This window comes from Gallus gallus, chromosome 6 (genome assembly GCF_016699485.2).
Source record: "Gallus gallus isolate bGalGal1 chromosome 6, bGalGal1.mat.broiler.GRCg7b, whole genome shotgun sequence".
Taxonomy (NCBI): domain Eukaryota; kingdom Metazoa; phylum Chordata; class Aves; order Galliformes; family Phasianidae; genus Gallus; species Gallus gallus.
This window is the reverse complement of record NC_052537.1, coordinates 28,381,778-28,402,324: the sequence shown is the minus strand read 5'-3', so window position 1 is coordinate 28,402,324 and position 20,547 is coordinate 28,381,778. Positions and strand designations below refer to the sequence as shown.

Genomic DNA, 20,547 nt, shown 5'->3' with positions numbered 1-20,547 from the left:
GTGGTGGACAATATCTTGCTTACAGGATGGAGAATGCATACTACTGACTTGGCACGCATAAAAAATCTGACAATAGATGTTAACCACCTGGCCATACCATTGAAAGGATCTGTTTTAAGGCGTTGTGTAAATAAACTTTGATAGCTTGCATAATAACGTGCTCTTATCAGCTCTGAGGCTGCTGAGTTCAAACAGCAGGATCCTGGGATCAGCATCGTGAGCCTTTCTTTGGACAGGGATTCTAATTCATCTGTGCTTTGAACTGACTGCTGCATTTTTTTTGCCACCATGAGAAACTTTCGTAGATTTGCTTTTTGTGTTTTATGTGTTTATTTTGTATGATACAAGGTATATCTACACAGGCTTATCTCAGGGCTTTTTACTCCTTTTCCACACTGCAGCAAGTTTTCATTAAGAACTCAGAAAATGCAATGCATGCATTCAAATGTTCCACAAAGAGCAAGGTAGGAGAAGCCTGTTATGACAGGGCTGTTTAAATGCAATCAAGTATCTGTCATCACACAGGCCTGCTTGTGACACTGTCAGTTCTCTTGCAGAAGCAGCGCTTTTGCAGCCAGTGTTTCTGAATAAGTGAGAGCGTAGGATACTTTAAAAAGCCATAATAGGCACCTAAGAAGCAACATAGAATTTTCATCATTTATTTCTATTAAAGCAGCACTCAGCAGTCCCAGGTCCGGGCTGGAGCCCCGCTTTGCTCAGCACACAGAAAAATGTGTGTGTGCTGCTGCAGCTGTGTACTTATGAACAGACCTTTACTGCAGTGAATGAGCTCTATGCTGACAGCAGCAATGCTCCTGGGCAATGAAGCACGCATGCAGACTTGGGAGTAGAACCTAAAAGGATCACAGTCTTCCAAAATAGACATCCCAATGTAGGTGCAGCCATAGTGACATTGGGAATGAGTTCCAATTCATGTGGGGACAGAGATGGGTGGCAGAGGATGGCAGAAAAGATTGCCAAAAATATAGTAAGATGGTACCAACGAAAAAAAGTGCTTAATTATGGTTTAGGGAATTAGGAGGCTGACAAGTAATCACACAGAAGCAAATACACCCAACTCCCACTGCCATCATGGACAGGGTCCCACTTGTGCTCTGTTTTTTATGACAACTTTGGTTATTCATCCTCACATTAATGACTAAAATATTAGTTGCATTGAATGTAGAGATTCTGAATCTTAAAAGATATGTATGTGTGACTCTCTCGGGGCTGTAAAATAAAGGAACCAAAGTTAGAGAATCTGGGGGGAAAAATTCCTAACAAATTTTACTAAATTTATGCTCTGAGATGCTTATTTCCCAGTGCTAACATTATGTGGTAGGTGCTCTGCTTCAAGATCCTTTACAGATAAGAGAAACTAACATATTTTTCCTTCCAATATTTTCCTCAGACACTGCATCATCTTAGAAGGAGAATCGCTGAGGAGAAGGTGCAAAAGAGTTAAATGGCAGCTCTTGGTGGAAGGCTGAGCTCAGGACCCACGTGTGCTGGAAGGAGACTGTAAGTTGGTTCTAATAAAACATGAGAAATCGAGGTTAGAACATCAGACAGGAATTCTTCAGGATTAAAGGTAAAAATAAACCAGGCCATGCTAGCAGATTTATGCAGGACTGCAGAAGTTCCTATCTGCCTATCTGTCTGTCTGGGTATTTGCATTGCACCTGGAGCCCTCCTGGGTTCCTCACTGACACTGAGCTCCCACACAGCACCATCTCAGGGCACTTGCCTTCCTCCTTATGCAGTTGATTTGGAGATTTCAGTCCTGGCAGACTGCTGGCATGTTATACATGTCTTTCATTGCCTGGACTGTAGCCACGCAATATAGAAGATGAATCATAGAAACATTAAGGTTGGAAAAGATGACTAAGATCACCAAGTCCAGCCCCAGCCCACACTCACCATGCCCACTGACCCTCAGTGCTGCACAGTTCTAGAACTCCTCTGGGGACGGTGACTCCATTGCCTCCCTGGGCAGTCTGTGCCACTGCATCCCCAAGTAAGGAGAAGTGTGAGAAGTGTAGAGACAGCAGCTTATACAGAAAACTTGTGACTGAGGAAATAAATTTCTCTACTCAAAATATCAAGTAAAATCCATGAAAATAATCATACTCTGCTATGCCAAACGTACAAAAGTCAGCTGCTGAAAAAGAACAGTGATCAGTCACTCAGATTTCCATTGTAAGGGTAACAACCCGTTCAGGAGACATCTCTGTGGCTTGTTCAAAGCCAGAGAGTAAACTTCTAGATGAACTAAATATTGCTAAGGACGTCAGCTCCTACAGATCATCCAAACTCAGCCTTGGCAGTCCGGTTCTTCCCCAGATGAGAGAAAGATGGAACCACAAATGATGATCCTCACTTGTTAATTAACACTCAAATAAAGATGCTCAACCATTATGATAAAGAAGTCAGGAAAGTATCCTTTCAGAGCACTGCACTAATTGCACCTGGAGTAGTCTGTAATTGTCAGCTCACAGCCTCAGCTCCAGTTTAGAGACATCAGCTCTAAACTTGTGTCACACAACAGAGTTTGTGGAACTTCTGTGCACTTCTACAGTGGCACTCTCCTAGTCCTTACCCTAATTAAGTACAGGGAGGCCCAAGAGGTATTTTGATTGCTATGGCTGCCCAGTACTTCTGTAGCAGCCATGTCTCAGACTGCGTTTACTACTGCGTTTATCTGCCATGACCTCAATGTGCAGCTGCTGCTTGGTGTGACGGGGCTGCTGCTTGTTAAGAAGGCTGCACTAAGATCTAATGGACACTGGTAAGAATTGAGCAGCTTTGCAGTGGCCTACAGTGGAAAGGGCCATCTTGTCACTCACCTGTGTAGGATCAGTTGTATTTTGGTGAAAGACAGATATATCATAGTATAATATCAAACTCTATCTTCAACGATCTTTTGCTTTTCATCTGTTCAATCAGTCATCTCTTTAGCAACCAGAACAAACAAAAAGAGCTAATAAATATGTGAAGACTTGCATCTCTGGCCAATTTCAACATTTTTTCAGCATGTGATCAAACATCCATATAAAAAACTTGATAAAAATCTTTGGACCCTTTAGGGCTTGAACCTGGAGAGATGTCTAGTTTGGCTGAACTCCATATGCCCTTCCAGAATTCCTGTGCTAATGACTTAATCCCCCCGGTTCAGGAATATTCCTGAATTTATTTGCTTACACATTTCTGAAGCTTCATGAGGAAAAGCAATGAGAGATTTGTATATAAACAAACAAGAAAGAGCAAGTCTCTGGTATGATGGAAGAATAAGTGCAAATTTCATAGAAGTCATTTATAATTCCGGTTGCTGAATCTATTTTTAGAGCTGTTTTCATAAGACAAGACACTACGAGGGAAATAAACCTGTCATACCAACTGTTATTATCATTTATATTACCATAGTGTCTAGGAGTCCTTCTCTGGAAAGAACTCCATTGCATTAGGAATTACATACATAAACGCCGAGGAAGAATAAAGGGGAATTCCCACAGGAAGCTGGAGGTTGGGAAGGCAAGGACTGTTCAGCCAAGGGCATGATGAAGGAGCAGCTTCCAAAGTAGGCAGAGAGCCAGGATCAAGTGTGGAACAGACGCAAACAGAAACAAACATGTTAGACATAAAAGATAGGTTTATATGCTGAAAGTAACCAGTGGGTCAAGAAGCGTGAGGAGATCTGGCTAACATAAGGTTATTAGAAACCTTGCTGAGAGCAATTTTGGTGGTCAGCATGGAGACAGCTAAATTAGTGGGAATGGAATACAGACGTGAAATAGAGGAAGTTGGAGTTCTTGTTAATAGAACATTTCACGAGTGCAAAAAGAAAATGGAAGGGGTGTACAGGTTAGGAATATTCTTTCCAGTATTGAGAGGAGCTAAATTACTTTTCTTTTTTTAGTGAAAAGAGCTACAAATGGGTAGTCAATGGGCTGTGAGTTTTGGGAGAACTAATTAGAGCAGAGAAGGTGAAGTGAAAAGGATCAAGTGATAGTCATTAAAAAGAGATTCAGCAGAGATTAAAGAGATGATTGAAGCAAAGCGGTGGAAAATGCATCTATTTGCTGCCTGGGATAAATGTATGAAGTCTACTGCTCAGATTGAAGCAGGACAACCTCTGCATGTGGAGCCACATGAAACGCTTGGCCTCGTCGACTGGACAGCCAAAGGGAAGTTACGGGCTGACAACAGATGCGAGTGGAAAGAAAGGCTTAGCCAAGAGGTGAGAGGCACCGGCATGGTGCACATCCATGAGGACCTTGAGCATCTTCCTGTGTGCTTTGAGACAACGGCAGCTACGGTCCTCCTGCCCCTTACTGCTGGGTTACACCAGGGCTGCAGTGACCCTTCTCAACGAATGAGTGAACGTGCTCAGGAGCCACCATGGTGTGACGAATTACTGCTTAAGGGAATGACTGATTAATTCCACCAAAGGATTCAGCCTTCACGTTTCTGCAGACAAACAGGTGCCCGTTGTCAGGTGCCTGTAGTGAGACAGGCTTCCCTACTGCCAAGATCAAAGCTGTGATGTGCACAGTCCCAGCAATCAGAATACAAAAGGTATACGAGAGGAGGAGATGATGCACTGGGTGTCTATGAAGGCTAGCTATCCTCATGGAAGGGTGTATGCATACGTAGACCTAAACTAGGTCACAAAGTTGCTGAGGTTCCATCCGCTAACATTTCAAAATCTGTATTTTTAGAATCAACAAGTTCTCTGTATATTAGAACAAGGCTCTTATGCAACTCTGTAAAAATAGCATTCATTCTACTTCTTGTCTTCGCTTGGTAAAGTTATTTCTCCTGTATTTTATACATGTAATTTAAGCCTACTATAAAGAGAATTGCTCTTCAGCAGCCTCAAGCAGATAAAAAATGTTACCCTCCTGCTAAGCTTCATTTCCTAACTGCGCCGCTGTGAGTCAGGCGGTGTTTCAGTTTACAGTTCCAAGAGGTGAGTTTCATCACTCCTTGCTAAGGACCCCATCTCAGAGCATCCCACCATATCCTCTGCACTTCCCGCATAGTCTGACGAGTTCTGCCACAGAGGCCTCCTTTGACTCCAGCCTATGACAACTTTACAGCACTTCCACTGCTCGACGCGCAGCAGAAATGCTAATTAAACCCTTCTCCTTCACTCCCTGCATAAAGGAGAGAAAGATGTAAATGACGTTTCTCAGTAGCCCCCGGCAAATTTCCCTTGGATTTAACTGCCATTCCGACACCGGCGCTCCCACGCGCTGTTTGGCACATTTCGATTTCATGCTCTCCTTTGTGAATCCATTGGCTTAACGCGTTAAGGACGCGGAAAGACATCTCTCATTCTTAATGATCTCCGCACAACTTGAGTCGAGCCACCGGTGTGTCAGCGCGGGTGTGGAGAGAAAGGGACGGTGCTGAGACTGTGATTGAGCTGCTGCTCACGCCCGCCGCTGACAGACTGCTGACTGCTCCTTGCTTTGCTTCAGGCACGTCACACTGATGTGCTGTCATGAAAGTGATGCGCTTTCCCAATCCCGCTGTACGAATAGGATATTTAAACCGATGTATTGCCTTCTCATGAGTATATAGTGATGATGTCAGAGCAACGTCTCAGTTCTCGTTGACGGGAGTTGCAGCTTTAGCATCAGAGATCAAAAATAACATTGCAGATCTACGTTATGAACTTACAAGCAAAGAGAAAGCACAGAGGTAATTTTGGGTATTTGGTTTCACTCAGCCTCTTCATTAATATCTTAACTACCGCTCCTTATACTGCAGCTTTGTTCAGCTTTTGGAAAGCAGATCTATTATTTACAGCCTGCCGATACAATCTCTGAGCACTGATAAGCCCACATAGACTGCTTAAGGCAATGTCTGAGAAAGGAAAAATACAGAGATTTAACCAAGGGTTACAAAGTACTCGTGCTTTTCCAGAAAAGAAGGAAACAATACCCATTGCTGGAGCTGTACTTTAGAAAGCTACTTTTAGAGCTGAAGGCTGAAATCTCCCCTCTGCTTTCACTTCTCTACATAAAGAAGAGAGCAAGGAGAACAAACCAGCCTTAGAAAACCCCAGTACAGCGAGGGTAGAACTTTGCTTCACACAGCAGAGTATAAAAATAGCCATCAGACACTGTTTTCAATTTCTGTTGGGACTGTGCACAAAATACCAGGCTGACAGGAAGAAAAGATAAACCTTGTATGAGACAGCGGGGCCATGATTTTAAATGCCTGCAGGAACGTGTACTGCAGATCGGAAGGACAGGGCAGGGAGAAGCCTTCTAAAGCTACTATCTGCCTATCCTACACCTCCGGATAGGTTCTTCATGCCAGGAGATTGCAGAATCCCTTGCAACAGCAAGAAAATATCTTGGTCCTCTCATCAAATTTCAAATGCAAGGCTCCTTTCCCTTGCCTTTAGAGATGATTCAATTCTTTACTAAGGTAGGTAATGGCAGGACAAGGGGAAATGGTTTTAAGTTGAAGGAGGGAAGGTTTAGGTTGGATATCAGGGGGAAATTCTTTACAGAGGAAGTGGTGAGGTGCTGGCACAGCTGCTCAGAGAGGCTGTGGATGCTCCGTCCCTGGAGGTGTTCAAGGCCAGGTTGGATGGGGCCCTGGGCAGCCATGTCTAGTATTAGATATTGAGGTTGGTGGCCCTTCCTGCAGCAGGGGGTTTGGAGCTTCATGATCCTTGGGGTCCCTTCCAACCCAACCATTCTGTGATTCTATCATTCTGTTGTATGATTCTTAGAGCAGTCACTTTGAGACCACAGAATGGAGTGGTACCTTTCTTGGTTCTGGCAAAATGCACCCAGCTCAGTCATTATACACAGTGGTACTACGTGAGTATCCTTGTACATACTGGATTATATATTATGTATTAATGTTTTAAATAGTTGAATTGATAAGAGCAATGATATTTATCAAGGAAAAAAAATCAACGTAGCTGCCCTATTCTCATTAGCACTCACCTATAGTAAACAAACCAGATTTTTTGGCATGCAGCGCCTTCATGAGCAATTAATCATTGTACCAATAAGACCACGAGGAGAAGCATAAGTAACAGATTATATTTGTAGGTATGTTGGTATTGCTCCTCACTTGAATGACTGTGCAGTATTAGCACTCCGGCTCCATATGTTCTTAGTCAAAGCTGTAAAACTGTTATCTAAAGTGAAATGGTTGTAACAAAACAATTCTAATTGGTAGAAGCTGCTGTTAAAGCATGGCTCAGCCACAGTGAAACATTTTTACTATGGTTGTTACTGTCAATAGAACAGAATGTTCACCTCCCAACATGAATGACAGATGGGGAAGGGTGTATTGTCTCATTCTCTACATTAAGGTCTGGGTGAAGTCAAAGCAAGCATTTGCTTACAGAATCTTTCCAGGGGCTGCGCAGTGTGGAGAACAGCTGTGTCTATGAGCACCCACACAGCGCAGACCATGTCACCATCTACACACAGTAATATGGCTAACAGGGCTCTGAAGCAGAACTCAGCGCAGCGAGACCCTCTGCAGCAGCTATGCTGGCCCTTGGGATCTCTGCAGCAAACTGAAGCGTGCAAACAGTCTGTGACTCATGCAGCACAACATTTCTCATCTGTCTTACATGCAGAAATGGATGAAACCAGATCTCGTTTTCCAGGTTGCTGAATCAACCTGAAGCTGGAGAGTCTTTGCTACTCCACGGTTTTAGCCCAGGTCCACAAGTGGCCAGCTGACACGTGGCTGCACAGCCTGCAGGAAGGGGAGTGTGAAATGAATGGTGCTTGGTAGCTAACAGATTTTTACTCAGTTGTGATGCCTCATGGCATACACATTTCATTGCTTCCACATCTCTGCTGATGTAAAAAATTGACAAACAAATCAGATCATGAAAGATAAATTTTGTAATGTTTATTTTTTCAGTGAAAAAGCTTTACAAGGAGAAAAAGGTTTCACAGGAGAAAGAATACATTCTTCAGTAGCTGTTTATTTGCTCATTGAAATCTGAGGCTGACATTTCCCCTACGGCGTATTTATTTGTTCTCCTAATATTACAGGACATTTACCTCTTACTTAAAAAGGATCATAATCCATGAATATTGTTAAGAACTCAATTAGGCAATGCTGTATGTGAAGAATCTCCACAATCTACATAAGCTGTAGATGAAGTGCCTTCAGTTTTAATTCTTCCCAAGCTTTGCAGCAACAAATATAAAACATAGCTTTTAAATGTCCAAATACTTGAAAGGCTTTGCAACACACACAATGCAAAAACAGAGGTTTAGTATCTCAAAGAGCAGACAAAAATACTCCCATGTCCTCAAAGCAACGCTGAAGTTCTCGAGGAAGGTAATACAATCTCCATCTTTCCACCTAAAGAATATACAGACATTTATTAAGGTGTTAAGTGCTTGACTGTGACTTTCTCTGCTACTGTTGTACTGCTGGAATGTTAAGACATCCCAACATCAGAACCTAAATGAAGTGAGATGGTTTCACAGTGAGAGTACCTGACCCTTCATAGCTGCCTCTGCACACAGACCTCTGCCATTTAAACTATCTTGGCTGATCTGTAAGAAGAGGAAAGAAAAAAAAAAACAAAAAACCAACAAAAAACCCCAAAGACCAAAACCCTGCCCCTCAAATACCAGGAAATACCATCCTTGCCCATTTAAAGTTCTGCCCTCCATTGCACTGCAATTTCTGCAAGATGTTTGAAATCACCCTGCCAAGTTTACTCCTATTTCTCACGAACACTTAAGAACAGTTTCAGAAGTATGTTCACAAGATTGAGAAAAAGACTTGAGATTGGAGTACTTCATAAGAGTAGGCTGAACAAGAAGCACCTTCACTTCAGCTTAATAACCGTGGAAGAAAGCCAATCTTTACAGTTTCAGAATTAGCAGAGTTAAAAAACAAACCAACAAAGAACAAAACCCAAACTCACCAATCAGGAAGGTCAAATAAATAGCCTATCTCAATCAGCATTTCTATGAAGACACACTTTCAAGTATTTTCATTCAAGGCACTGATTTCTTCCTTCAGTCATCCTGATGCAATGAAAGCACAGCACTTCTGTCACACTGGGCTGAACTACCGTCCCAGGAGATACTTGCTGCTATCCCTGGGGAGCCTGAATTTCACCTTGCTGCAGCTTTTCAACTACCTCATCATATACAGAAGAGAGAGATTTAAATACAGTTATTCTCCTTTAAAATTGAGATTGGATACATGTGAAGTTAAACGCTCAAACTATAAAAATAGTCAGCAATTCTGTTACAGAATCACAGAATATCCCAGGTTGGAAGGGACCCCCAAGGATCAGCCTGGCTCCACACAGGACCACCCAAAATCCAAACCCTATTCCTGAGAGCACAGTCCAAACAGTCCTTGAGTTCTGGCAGCTCGGGGCTGTACCCACTGCCCTGGGAAGCCTGTTCCAAGCCTGACCACCCTCTGCTGAAGAACCTTTTCCTAACACCCAACCTGACCCTCAGGACACATTCCTTGAATGGATGGTTTTCAAACGTGGATTTCAGTTTCATCAAAAGCTTGAAAAACAAGATCTTGTTCTTCAAAACTTAAAACCAAATTAGGAATACTTATATTCCATACTATGAAGCCTGACAGACATGATGCTGGAACATGTTGCCCAGTGAGGTTGTGGATGCCCCTTCCCTGGAAGCATTCAAGGCCAGGCTGGATGGGGCTGTGAGTAACCTGGTCCAGGGGGAGGTGTCCCTGCCTATAGCAGGGGGGAGGAACCAGATGATCTTAAAGGTCCCTTCCAACCCAAACCATTCTGTGATTCTATGAGATGGGTTGAGTTTCGAAATATTTAGTCAAAAGGAAAAATACACACTGTGGAGCATTGCTCTCCTGAGGCATGTTGAGTACATAGCACTGAGCAAAGGTAGGCTTACGAACACATTTCTACAAGCATCATTTCTTCAGCTCAGCATTGTCAATGTTTCAGATGAACTAGGCAAGGCTTGAAAAATTCTCAAGCTCTTTTGCTTAACCCGAAGTACTGCAGCTGGACAACGCGTTCTCCAGTGTGCCTGAAAGCAATGGACCAACAAAGCGGTTCACTAAACAAGTAGGGGAGGGGCAAGGGGTTGGTGAAGGGAATTATCTATCTTGGATCCCTCTATGGAAACAAAATATTGGCCATATTTCATTCTCGGGGAAACTACTGGAGGAAAAGACAGTCCCAAAAACATAATGAATACCTCCCATAATATTGTGACAAAAGAAAGTAAAATAAGCCCAGAAACTCAAGTCATGCATAGATGTACTGAATACTTAGTAAGAACGAATCCTAGTCCTTAACAAGAGTAAATGACTTTATGCTGCAGTACAACATCTGTAACACACAGGAATAGCTGGTTCTGATGGATGAGAGTAGTCAAACTTTGTTACATGAGTACAATGGAATGTAAAATATTACAAATGCTGTTTCTAAATTCATGATCTGCTGTACAACGCAAAGACAAACCTGGCAGTCCAATTAAAAAAAAACAATAACCAAGGCTCACTTTTGCAGTGACTGTTGTAAGTAACTTCCAGCATTCTGACACCTTCCCAGCTAGGGACAGAGAAGCTCATTAAATCTCTGACAAACTTTTTCCAGTGTCAATCATTAACTGTCTACAAGATTTTTGCTAACATGAATCAGTTATCTGAACAGACTTTATAACTGATGCAGTAGATCTCAGCACACAGTGAGCATCCAGTAGGGTGGGCGATATGCTGCTATGCGTGGTACATTTTCCTCAGTCAGAACAATCGCAGCCTGGAGGACACATAAACACACACAACCAGTTACAGCATCTCTCATAAATTATACAAAGAAGAAAACTTCTGACTTGCAACACACAATTTGTGAACACCCTGCTGTGTACGTTTAGCTGCAGCGTGTCTTTGAGGCAAAGAGCAACAGTAATTTGCAGAAATTGCAGACCATAAGAATGCACATAAATCTCTGCTGTTTTCTGCTGAAGTGTAAGCCATTTAAAAGGAGATCTATGATGGATTACAAAGTCAAACGTTTAAGGCTTTCATGTGTGTTCCTAAACCTTGTTAGGAATCAAAAAATCAACATCATTTGAAACTGTGGTCAAGAGTAGAACACTCTTTACTAAAATAAATAGCCAATAATTGAAGGAGCAGAAAGGCATGCCCCCGTCACTGCATTCTGATCATCTCCCTCCTGTAAGCAAGAGATTAGGAACAAGTTTTTCTTGATGCTCTCGCAAAATGTAGTTTTATGCATGGTTTGAATGACAAGATCTGTTCATTGGAATAAAACAAGTGGATCAAGAATATACACATATGCACCTTTTCTCGGGCTGAGCAGATAAGGCATTTAGATGACACTGTAAACTGCTCTCTCATGTATTACTCATCTGGTCCCGACTTGCTTTGTATCACATTACCACAGTATTATACAAGCACAGTGCCCTACAAGTGGAAGACATGAGGCAAAACGTGAACTATGGAGAGGTGCACCAGTAGAAAAACCCCAAAAGGCATGAGAGAATCTAATATAAAAAAGAATGAACTAAAAATGTACGCATAAAATGAATGCCCATCGATAGCAGGCAGTCAGCATTGCTCCTCTTCCTTCAATGGAGGGGAACAACCTACAGAGAGATGTTACTGAACTCAAACAATGTGAAACGCTATGAGAAGACATTACTCTCCTTCTCTGAAATGACATTATCTTTCTCCTAGTGAAATTAAAACTGTAATTAAATACAAACACCTCCTGGAACTTTTAACATATTCATTCACAAACAAAAGCTGTTCTAGGAAAGCAAACCCTAGGACTAAAAACTGCAAAAGCCTCAGAGCTTGCCTCTATTGTAGAATGCAAGCACGACCAATATTCTTTAGAGATTTGCTACAGTAATTTATGACTTTATTAAGGTCTATAAAACACAATGTGAAAAGGCTTTGAATTACATACTGTCACTGGAAGTTCAAAATCTGGGAGTGCTGAGCCATACCAAACTACTGGTAATTTACAATTTTTATATCAGGAAATACTACCAGCTAAACTGCCACACAAAGAGATAGCAGCCATCGGATTTTTCAGTCTTTAGAGACAGAAATCAAACATCCTATTTTTCTAAGTAGTATTTTAAGGATGCTTTCTGGTAACTGAACTGAAATTTCTGCTGCTTGTACAAGCTATTCTGTTTGCCTGTCTGGTTACATCCATAGCACTTGTTGCTTTGGTGTAACAGCACCCTGTAAACCCTGGAGAAAGCAATGGAAACAGCATCCCCTTTGTAGGATAAAAGTAAACAACATAAGCTCTTAAAAAGCACGTTATGCTAATTATAGTGTTCGAATGGCTGTTCAGCTGATGCTATGAGTGAAACATAAGTAGGGACTCAGTGAGTTTGTATGCTATTTCCTGGACAAACAAAATAGTGTCAGGCTTAATGTGATAGATGCCAGTCATAGTGAACACACACAGTGAGTGAGGATCAGAAAAACCCCAGTAACTTCATCAGGGAGAGCTGGAGCACGCTGGTGATCAGCTGCTCCCAGGACAACAAAGAAGAATTACTATAGCAGCGTCCCTGTGTGAAAGCCATGAAGACAGATCAGGGTAAGAAGCTCTCCCTTTTACTCTAAAGGGGTTTAGGACTTACAGGGTGCAGGTGGGGAAAGCATTTTGTGACATCCATCTTTGTAAAGAACAAGACAAGGGTATTTTTGAGATGGTCTCACACACCTTCTGCCTCTTTTAGCACAGTCATTACCCTGCAGTAACAGGGAATGTACTAACAAAGGCATGAATTTGGTATGTCCCTAGTTTGTGTTGGATACACTCCTTGTTTATATAGGATTCACTCAACTGCTGCAAGACATAGACGTAAAAGAGAAATAAAATATTCAAACACATATTCCTGCCATTTTCCTTGAAATACAATTATTTAAAATTTGGCTATGACTAAATATTTAAAGGCCCTTTAAAGTCCGAGCCTGGATGTTAGCTGGATGCTTATGCAACACTTTTCCTAGTATCTACTACCACTCCTTTCCAATAAGTTTACAGTGGTTCTGAATGTGCCTACTGCATATAGTAACTAGAAGAGGAATCTTGAAAACAGAAAACATATGACCCTTAAGCACATGTTGATAGATGCATATTTAGATAGAAAACATATCTACAGTACTGTATTTCAACATTACACGCTGAACTTAAATAAAGTTAAGAATACATGGCCTTTCCCTATAGTCATATCTTAATTTAAAAAATGTGATTTCGATTACATTCTTTGCAGCTTTTTTTTTCCTGAGCATGAGAATAGAAGGCAGAATTTTATGATCTTGTTCAACTGAAACACTTTTTTTTTTCTCTAATTTCCAATTAAAATTATATTACGTTGGTCTATCTGCTGAGCTACAGAATCAAGGTAACTTTAAGAGTTTGATTTGTTATTCTGAACTTCTGAAACTAACACTTTTCAGTAAGCAGCAGAAAATCTGTGATCTAGCTGGAAGCTGAGCTGAGGTTTCCTGGCTACCATCCAAAGCTAGATAAACACCAAGAAAAATCTGAAGGAGTTGTAATGAAATGTAAGAAATGATAAATGCACTGATCGTTTTCTTCAGCTCCATCCTTCCAACGGCATTTGCAACCTCTGAGCAGAGCAGCAAAGCTCTATCCTTCTTCAGAATGGCATATGAGACTGTGAGGCTTACCCAAAGGAACTTCAAGACTGAATTAGAAAGAATGGCTTTAAAAAAGCAACCAAAGAAAAGAAGCACAAGAGAAATAATAGTTCAGTCCTTGCCTTGCTGACAGGTGGTGAGATAATCACCATTTCTGCTACTACAGAGAACTCACAGATAGGCTGGCACTTCAATACAAGGAAAAAACACACCAATACTTATGGTCCCCCTAAACAAAAGCTCCCCGAGTTAATGACCAATGTGTCAGTCGGCTTTTAAAAATATCAACTACAAACCATAGTGGGGAATTTCTGACAGGTGTCAGGAACCACGATGATTGCTTTAGAAAAGACCACATACAAATTCTTCCACGACCACACTTCATACTATATGTAAAAATACTATCTTTCAACTTAAAAACAAATTCATCTTCTCAGGACTGATCCTCGTAATCAAAGCACTGACCCTAATCCAGCTGCCACTTAAGCACTGCGGAAATCCTTCCAGTCTGGGTAAGACACTCACGCATCCTCCTGAATTCCTGGTACTTGCTATGGCAAATTGATCAAACGTTTCTTGCAAAACATTTCAGCACCAAAGGCAGAGTTCTGGAACACAAAGCATTTCGCTCAAAGATGAAATCACAGTTCTTTAGCAAAAGGTCAGAACCTCTGGACGTGATATTATCACATGTATAGCTCTGATTCAGAGGCCACCGTAACAAATGAGTGTGCGCACAAACAATGACTTCAAAAAACTCTGAACTGGACTTCAAGAAGGCAGTATTACTCTAAATATTGTAAGTTTGCAAGAAAGAAGTCTTCCAACAATGTTTTACATTGAAATTCTAAAAGTGAGAAAGTGATTCACTTGCTTGAAATGGTTGACATTTAATTTTTGCACTTTAGATAATCAAACGTTTTCTATCACTTACCATAAAATGTAAGTCAGTACATATTAGAAAGATTCCAGCATGGTTTTATGATTTTTTTTTCTTTACAAATATACATCAGAGAGGCACATTCGTTGTTAGAAAGGAGTGTGATTTTTTTTGGAGGAACTTGAACACTTCCTGTCACAGGAATTTTTCCATGAGGCTGCACTCTTCATATAAGGCAGTCACACTGAGTTAAGCAAAACACTCAGCTTAAATAATACTAGAGCTACACTTAATTTAAGATTTATTTTCAAAACGCATGTGCCATAGATGCTGTTCAGAAAAACAAGCAAGATGCTTGTTTTGCAGCCTTGAGAAAGAAACCATTAGTTTGGACATTCTGTTAAAATTTAAGGGCACGAAAGGAATCAGTAACTGTTAGTCTGAAGTAACCCAATGTACAATGCAAAGAACTTCTTACAGTAACATCACAAAGCAATATTAGCTCTTTCAAAAGGACTTGTTGCTCATGACTTAGAATGGCGCATGTCCCATATATTCACAATTGGCAACAGAGTCTAGAGCATTACAATATCACTGCTGCTTCTGCAATGAAAAGAAATGAGGTTTTGATTACAAATTTTCCCATTAAACTAAGAAACTCTACTTCTTTTAACCAAACACTAGTTAGTTATAAACGAATGTGTTAGTTCAACTTGAGTCAAACGGCCCTGGTTTGTACTTCCTATCTGTAGAGGCTGATTGAATGAGATTCCTTTCATCATGCAGGCACTGCTATCTTTACTGCAATAGTAGAGGCATGCTTTGATAGCCAGGACAGCTTCAGCTGATAGACAGACTCTTGGTAGCTGAAAGGGAATGACAGTTTGACAGGAAACATCCTTAATTTCTCCAGAGAGACACTGTCCTTGAAGCAGCCACGTATTATTATCTGCAAAGGAAGAACAAATTTTATCATTAGAATATTTAACACCACATCTGAGACCAACAGAAAACACTAATTTTACCTATATGACAACATGATCTTTCTTTACAGTTGTTTAAGGACGGAAAGATCTACGGCTTTGCTTCAAACTTGTGGGCACATATACAGTACACCTTTGTTAAATACAGTGATCTGCAATTTGTCCTATAGACTCTTCAGAGGATATTGAGATGGCTGAAGTGCTCTTTCTGCCATTTTTCAGAGAACACACCAAGGCTGGCTCTAGAAGTTAGGAGCTTGAAATGACTTGTCGAGGCGACGTCACTCAGTTTCCTCCAGTTTCACTAATCCTTGAAACTCTGACGTAGATCCCCACCTCAGCAATATTTAGAGATGCTGCAGGCCAAAAGGTGTGCTGACTGTCCTGGAAGTATTCTATTTGTACTCCAAAGGCACAAACCGTGATGAGAAACTACCTAAAATCATGAGGTTTATCCACAAAGTGCAGTTGCTATACCGTATTCGTTGAATGCTTTTACAAACCATCAATTTAATTAAGCTATCACACGGAGAGTTTGACACTTTGAAAGCTGGCCAAAAAACCATGAGTCACAAAATGAGATGTTTAGTTTCAGATCACTTTAATTGCATCTACAAGCTGTAATGACTATTAACATGTATTCATCGTTGTAAAAGCCAATATGGCACATAAATTCAGGCTGAGAACAACTGCTAAAACTCGGCAGAATTTTAGAATCTAGCAGCGTTTCAGAAAAGGATGACTTTTCAATGCAGTGTAACAAATGGGCAAAAATAACTGAAATACAAATGTTCTGTTTATTGCTTCTGAAATTCGACAAAGAAGCTAGAGAAAAAGACCAGTTCACGGTGGCAGCCTTACTTAAGCACACAACACCTACTATAGGATACTACTTAGAAACACAGGTATGAATATGTTAAACACATCAGACTTAAAGCAAATGAGCCACACCTGAATAAGTCAAGAGCCAGGCAAAATTGTGTTAACACACAAAGAACGTGAAAAACCATGGGCTATTTTGTAAATGGTCTTTCATATGGTACTTGGTTCAAATGGTACTTCCATATGAAAGTTTTTACTTTGGAATGGTACTTCCAAGGGCACTGATAGATACTCCCTTCTAAGTGCAGCTGGAACACTGGAGAACACCGTCTCCAAACACTCACTAATGGTCACCCTTTGCATGGTTTTTCAGATAACCTTACTATTTTTGTACCAAAGAGAATTTCAGGGAACACGCTCACTCAGTCTGGTCTACCAATCACAACTATGGACAAAGTAGTGTCCAGAGTAAGGATGGTAATGATGGGTACAATTAAACCATTTCAGTCACATACAATATGAACGTGTTCCATGTGCTCTCTTAAATACTTATTGAAAGGGATAAATTTAGACTCAGGACTCCCATTTCACAGTAACCAAGATGTGAAATTACAGTGCATCCAAAGTCACACAGAAAGAACCTCCAATAAACGTCAATCATTTCTGCTTCCTGGACATACCAAAATTTATTTCTGATATAAGGTGTGCCTTGTCATAGAAATACTCAAGCACAAATAAACCAACGCGAATTACAACAAAGTAAGTTCAGTGTGGTTAGCCACAAGTGTACCTCCATTTTTTGAAGAGATGAAAGGAAAAAATGGAATTTCATTCTGGAATATATTTCAGCTTCTCAAGAAGCTTTCTGCCAGAGACAGGCAGTGAGACTGAGATGAGCCACTCATAGAGATGGAGTAAAGAGGGCAAGCATCTGAGAAGGAAAAATCTCCACTGTTCCGGGAACAGTACCTCTGCATGCCCTCACTGGCTGTTTGTTTCAAGGAAGTTTTACAAAAATTAACACAGCATGCATAAATTCAAGCAAAAAGCCACAGTCCTCTGGTGTAGCAAATGCTTTATTTTTGTTTGGTTGGTTTTTGTTTAATTCTTCCCACTTCAGTTTTCAAATGTAACAACTCTAAATGGCATTTAGCGTATCACGGTGTAAGTAATATAGCAACGGAGACTGGGAGGGATGTTTTGGTTCATCAGTCTGAGATCCCTCACGTGCACATAAAGACAAAATCTACTTCTCATCTTATCTACTCCTCTTCAACTGATAAAACAATGTAAGCATTTTACCTTCTGCTGTGATAAACCAGGCATTAGGTGCCTCTTCATTCAGTTTTGAATCTGGAGGGAGAGTCAACTTCAACAGAAACTGAATTGTCTGACCGGGAGCTGCACTCAGTGAAGGAAGCTGAATGTTTGGAGCAGATTTAGGCAGTTTTGGAAGGTTTGCTATTTGGTCCTTTTGCACAGACAGATTATCTGTAACATCGCAGGTTTCTGGATTCAGGATAGGCAACTGTCAGTAGAAATCAAAGTATTAATTTTCCTTTGTACTGATACAGCAAATAGGCTTTCAAAACACAATCTCACTTTCATAGCTGATGTGGACTAGGAAAACTAACACATGACAGTACAGCTACTGCACTGCAACTCTCTGATAGAGCTCAGTAATACTGCAGTGACAGGCAGAGAAAAGGAAGGACAAAATGACTTCTGAAATTAGAAGGATGAAACTGATTCCTAGAAAAATGTTGACTATTAAAATCATAAAATCTGTACCTGTTTTTACCATACCCACTACTTTATTGAAATGTTTAACATTTGCCTTGTATTTTTATTGTAAATAATATTTGAAGATATGTTCTCCTGGTTGGGTGCTAACTGTATCCCTTGGTAATAAAGTCCAAGAATGTAACTATGCAAATCACACAGCAAAGTAAACAGCAGTTACCAAGAAAATGAACCAAGACGTTACATGGCATGAAAAATTAAACTTACATTAAGATTGCATACTGCGAAATGCAAGACACTTACAAGAAAGCAGTAGGACAATTACATCATATATTTATGAGAACATTATAACATGGTGCCATTATAAGATGGACAGCAGTGCAAATCTGTTTTGCTTTCATGTTTACAAGCACACCGAGCACTGCTGGATTTGAAAGTGGATTTCATTTGGCAACTTGAAAGCCCCAAATAAGAAATACATGAAATTCTGCACAGCACACACTAAAACTTCATGCTTAAAGTAAGTTTGGAAGTTCAGCACCATAACAGTAAAATTAAGACATCATAGTACACATTTTTTGCCAAATTTGGAAGAATCTGGATCTATAAACTTTTAGTTTTGGAACTACAGGAGAGTGATGACAACACTTCTGCTCTCCCCACAGCAGTTATATTACAGAAATGTCTGTTGACTTTTCTCTCCAGATAACTGCAGCAGGCTACTGGGTCTGTATTTTATATTCTCAACATTGTGCATTTTTGGCTATATTGAGAGATCAGAAACACAGATGCAGAAGTAGAGACAACAGTGTCAACAAATACAGGATCTGTTACAAACACTCTGGGGAGAAAGTAAGCTCTAGCACAATAAGCTAGACAGAAATACACAGAGTACAAGGGGTGAGATTTGCTCTGCTGTACAACAGTTTATGCAGCAGTAAATGCAGAACAGTTGAAATTTGGCAAAAATGACACCTCAGATTGCCATCTTATCTTTGGGATAGACGATGTACCACACTTAAGTCAATGAGCTCCACAAACTACACCTTATGCCTTAATTACAGGACCTGGTAATTGATTTTAATTCCACTCATTATGAAGGGAATTGCTGCTGCTCACAAAATTTGCATATTGAAAAACTGGGCTATGCTATTTAACAGCTCATATTCCGGTATTATTACTACTTAATAGAGGATAATCACTGTTTTCATGCAAAAGTTGCCTTCTGAGGACAAGGACTTTGAACAAATATGCTAACAGGTGATGTTTGTTTGTCAGATCATCACAGGACAATCTGTGACTGTAGTTACCACAAAGTTTATTAGCTATATGATTTTTTACGCCATTTGCCATAGTCTGTAACAGCAATTTACACCAAGAAACACCAGTGTCAGACCGTTTACTAAATATTACTTGCCATGGATAGGATTTTAGTTTCCAAATCCAGCACTTTAATCTGGTGATTATTTGTGTCTGCAACGTACATCAAACGGCCATTTTCTTCAATGCACAAACCTCCTGGTTCATTAAAAGTCGACTGTGTAAAGCTGGAGCCAACAACATTGCTTGCTTCTCCTGTGCCTGCCAGGGTAGCACAGTTCTTCATTTTGGGATCTACAACCTTAATCTGAGATTTAAAAAAGACAAAAAACCAAAACAAAAACAAAACAAGAAAGCACTTTCTGAAAAAATCCACCAGAATTCAGAAGTTCTGCATTATATTACACCCCACACTTTCAGAAGGCAGTGCTAAATTTCATTCTCTTAGCTAACAAGTGTATGTCCTAGAAGGTGGATTATCATACTTCACCAACAGACATCTCCCTCCTTTCTTCCTGGACTTCATTCAGTTTTCTCTATGTAAGGCACCTATCCCGTTGGTATAAACATATGCTGAGCAGCTTGTTTTTTTTCTAGTATTTGTTGCCATCGTGAGAACGTTTGCAAAACAGTAAGGCAACAAAACTGGGAGGCAAACTTTTAAATATGCTTATCTAAAAATGGACGAGTTATTTTTTTCTCTTAAAGTAATAGCAAAAAAGTTGATCATGTGTAATGCTTTAAACAAAATCCCATTTGCTCTTGAAATTTTCATGTGTGTTTGATACCTACCTTAGTCTTTAAGTAAAACTTCATATTTTTACTTGTCTTTAATGCAATTAATCAACGGACAGCTAGTAGCTTTATGAAAGCTTACGCAACATCATGTGAGAACAATCACATAAAACAATGTCTCATCTTTGAATTCCAAGGGGTAATTCAAAGCATGGGTGGCTTTTCTGAGGAAAGAGGCACCCCCCTTGCTCTCCCAGTTTTATCAAACCTGCAGTGTTCCTGAATAAACACTCCTAGCTGTTTTGCCATAGTTCACCACCTTTAAAAAGATATAAGGAATGAGTCTTTAGTTAGAATGGTAACTTGGCACAAAACTGACCTTCC

At 40.4% G+C, this 20,547-nt stretch overlaps 1 protein-coding gene and 1 long non-coding RNA gene across 5 annotated transcripts in view; one reads left to right on the top strand and one right to left on the bottom strand.

Annotated features, from left to right (window-relative positions):
• LOC107053733 overlaps positions 1-10,627 on the top strand; it is a 70,396-nt gene extending 59,769 nt beyond the window's left edge. The window contains exon 3 of the long non-coding RNA XR_001467274.4: positions 1,412-10,627. This is a non-coding gene — a long non-coding RNA (uncharacterized LOC107053733). The remainder of the gene's footprint in view (positions 1-1,411) is intronic.
• Positions 7,875-20,547, bottom strand: part of NHLRC2 (NHL repeat containing 2) — a 37,866-nt gene continuing 25,193 nt past the window's right edge. For all 4 annotated transcript variants that reach the window (NM_001397285.1, NM_001006504.2, NM_001397284.1 and 1 more), the window contains 3 exons: positions 19,526-19,735; positions 17,668-17,893; positions 7,875-15,509 (listed from right to left, as the gene is read on the bottom strand). In NM_001397285.1, the coding sequence (NP_001384214.1) occupies positions 15,241-15,509; positions 17,668-17,893; positions 19,526-19,735 (705 nt within the window). In that variant the 3' untranslated portion in view covers positions 7,875-15,240. The remainder of the gene's footprint in view (positions 15,510-17,667; positions 17,894-19,525; positions 19,736-20,547) is intronic.